The following is a 2970-nucleotide window of genomic DNA, read 5'->3' as shown; positions in this document are numbered from 1 at the left end:
TATATAAAAAATAACCTGTGTGTCACATCATATCATACCTGACTTCTCGAAATAGGACGAGTCATAAAAGCCTAAATGCATCTATCCAGATAGAATAGTTCGATTACTGTCTGCCCATTCAGATTTTAGTGATGGGGATGCAAGGGAGCCGTGAGGGGAGGGGCGTGAAGCCTTATAAGTGTAATGAGTGTTGGTATAATAAGCTTAAAGTAAAGACAAGTGCATAAAATTTATCATGAAAAGTAAAAATATCGATTCAATTTCAAAAATAAATCGTTTCTGAATTAAGCTTTTTCTGTTACAACACAAACGTTTTTAATAAAAAACAAATGTAATAAAATGTTGGAGAATTAATTTAACCCATAAGATACGCTTTTTCAGAGTTTCATTTCAGCAACTTGTACTTGTAAGAATTGTTGGCTTTTGGTGGTCAACCACTATTTATAAATGTTTTCAGATAGGTGTTAGTGCTTCAAATGACTCGTGCATATGTGGTTTGAATTTTGCGCAGAGCTACACGAAGTCTATTTGCGCTAGTCGTCCCTAATTTAGCAGCAATAAACTAGAGGGAAGACAGCTAGTCAACACCACCAACAGCCAACTCTTTGGCTACTTTTTTACCAATGAATAGTGGGACTGATTGTACATTATAACGCCCCCATGACTGAAAAGAATTAGCACATTGTCAAAGTTAGATTACTTTCCAATTGATGTTTAGAAACAGAAGTTCAATCTGATATAATGTATAGCCTTAAAACTCCGAAAATACCTCTTCCAGCAGAAGATGTCTCACGTTTTCTGGTCAAAATGTTTTTCTTAGTTTTTACTTAAATAACTTTACACGTATTTATTATTCTTGAAAGGTTGTAGAAGGCATATAATCACCGGTTCCGGAATATATCTAACTGATCTCCTATCGACAAAAATATCACTATCTTCCTTCGATAAGCCTTCAAAAGTTCTGTGTCAATAAGGACAATTCGCAATGCTGTAACGATTTAGGTTTAGTGTGTCTAGCGTATACATTTATATAGACTCACGTTTCTTATTCTATAAATCTAGACGATAGTTAGAAGTTGATTAATTAGCACAATATTAATAAGTAATAAGAGGTGATGCATTGCTATAATAGAATACTCATTAGCAATCCAAAATACACGATTATGTTTATCATGTGACGTCTAACTACTTAAGCTATATTATTTATAATTATACCCAACACTTGAGTAAACTGTGATGTTATATTTTAAATACAAAAAATAATAATTTTTACAATAGATCTTAATCATAGGATTTAAAACTAATATCTTACCTAACAATCATAATAACTTATTGCACTAGGATACAAATACTTACTCATGTATAAAATATTTGCTGGTAGTTCACTTACGAATCGACGAGACACGTTTTATGGTCATTATCCTAGAACAAAACAACAGAAAGTGAACTTTAACACCAACGGCTACAAAGAAGCGAGTAGCTAGAAATCTTATAAGATAACACTACTGTCATGGCATCTGGTTTCATTCTGAAAAAAAAAAAAAAAGAATATTCTATTCACGAAAAAAAAAAAAAAGTTTGACGTGAGTTTTCCCAAACTTCGTGTGATAGACTAGAGTATTAATATTTTTGTCACAGTGAAACATTAATCAGAAATTTTAAACAGAATTAAGGTGTCTGAACTTTTATGCCAATATTGTGGACTATGAACTATGTAGGTTCTAAATGCAGAGCTTTTTCAAAAGCAGATAATGAAAACTTATCTCTTCATAAGAATCCTGAAGATTTTAATGTAATTTACAATGTAGAAAGATCAAGAATCAAATTAAGCTTCAACAGATTGCTCCAGAACACATTCCCTCAAAAGTAAGTCTGAAGGCTTATAATGCTAAAAACTGGGTTTCGATCCCCGTGGAAGAACAAGCAAAGTTAGTTCATTGTGTAGCTTTGTGTTTAACAACAACACAAACAAACAAGTTTCTGGAACCACTGAAAAAGGATTATGAATATGTTCTTACTCCAATTGCAGGTAATCTTAAGAACATATTTAATTCTAATTATTAATTAGTAACTAATTAACTACATAATATTAAAATAATAGGATATTAAAAAACAAAAAAGAAGTGTGAATGGTAGAGGCCACTATCAACACAAAAAAATAGTCCTTGTCTAAAGACGGTAGTAGATTATCATCCAAAACGTACAATAAAATACTAAATGGTAAATTCTATCTAATTATAAAGAAGTATATTACTAATTAATAATTCTAACCATAATATAAATCTCCATAACCTTACTGTAAATAAACAAATGACATAGCAATATATAAAGCACGTATCATTGTCTTGTGATATCTATCTCCATCTTTGCATTTGTATAAGTTCTACATTTGGTACAAAAAGTATAAGAAATGTTAACTTTTCAAATGTTTGAACCTTTGTACTCATATCTACCTACTTTATTCTAATTCTTTGTGTCTTGTTTATTATCAATGCTACCGATAAAACGTGAGTATTCTTGCACTTTGTAAAGGGATTTCAAAGTATCATAACCACTTTTCACAAAGTCCACTTAAGCTGATTCACGTTATAGTTCTCCTGGTTATTTAGAAAAGCAGACACCTAACCTATAAAAGTAGAACATCTACACTTAACAAACCTTAAAATATTTCGGTTATACCGTCGAAGAACAATTTTTTTTTTGCTAAAGTCAACGGTAATATCACCTGAACGTAGTGTTGCCAAGTCTCGCGAGAAAACTAAGCAGCAATGCCGTTCAAAACTGCTCTTTTATGGCTTACCCTCAAAATAGTGATTTGCGTGGCTCAGTTGGAATATAAATGTGTCAAGTGGGTAGGCCAGAAAGTTCTCGATTGTGAGTTTTGTTTGGAATTTCACGCAAAGCTACATGAGGGCTATCTGCACTAGCCGTCCTTAATTTAGCAGTGTAAGACTAGAGGGAAGGCAATTA

General features: G+C 32.1%; 1 protein-coding gene across 1 annotated transcript in view; it reads right to left on the bottom strand.

The window, feature by feature from the left end:
• Positions 1 to 1438, bottom strand: part of LOC106478728 (solute carrier family 35 member G1-like) — a 19305-nt gene extending 17867 nt beyond the window's left edge. The window contains exon 1 of the mRNA XM_013939289.2: positions 1357 to 1438. Within this exon, the coding sequence (XP_013794743.2) occupies positions 1357 to 1360 (4 nt within the window). The 5' untranslated portion in view covers positions 1361 to 1438. The remainder of the gene's footprint in view (positions 1 to 1356) is intronic.
• Positions 1439 to 2970: the final 1532 nt, after the last annotated feature.

This window comes from Limulus polyphemus, unplaced genomic scaffold (assembly GCF_000517525.1).
Source record: "Limulus polyphemus unplaced genomic scaffold, Limulus_polyphemus-2.1.2 Scaffold245, whole genome shotgun sequence".
In the NCBI taxonomy this organism is placed as follows: domain Eukaryota; kingdom Metazoa; phylum Arthropoda; class Merostomata; order Xiphosura; family Limulidae; genus Limulus; species Limulus polyphemus.
This window is presented reverse-complemented; position numbering and strand designations above follow the sequence as displayed.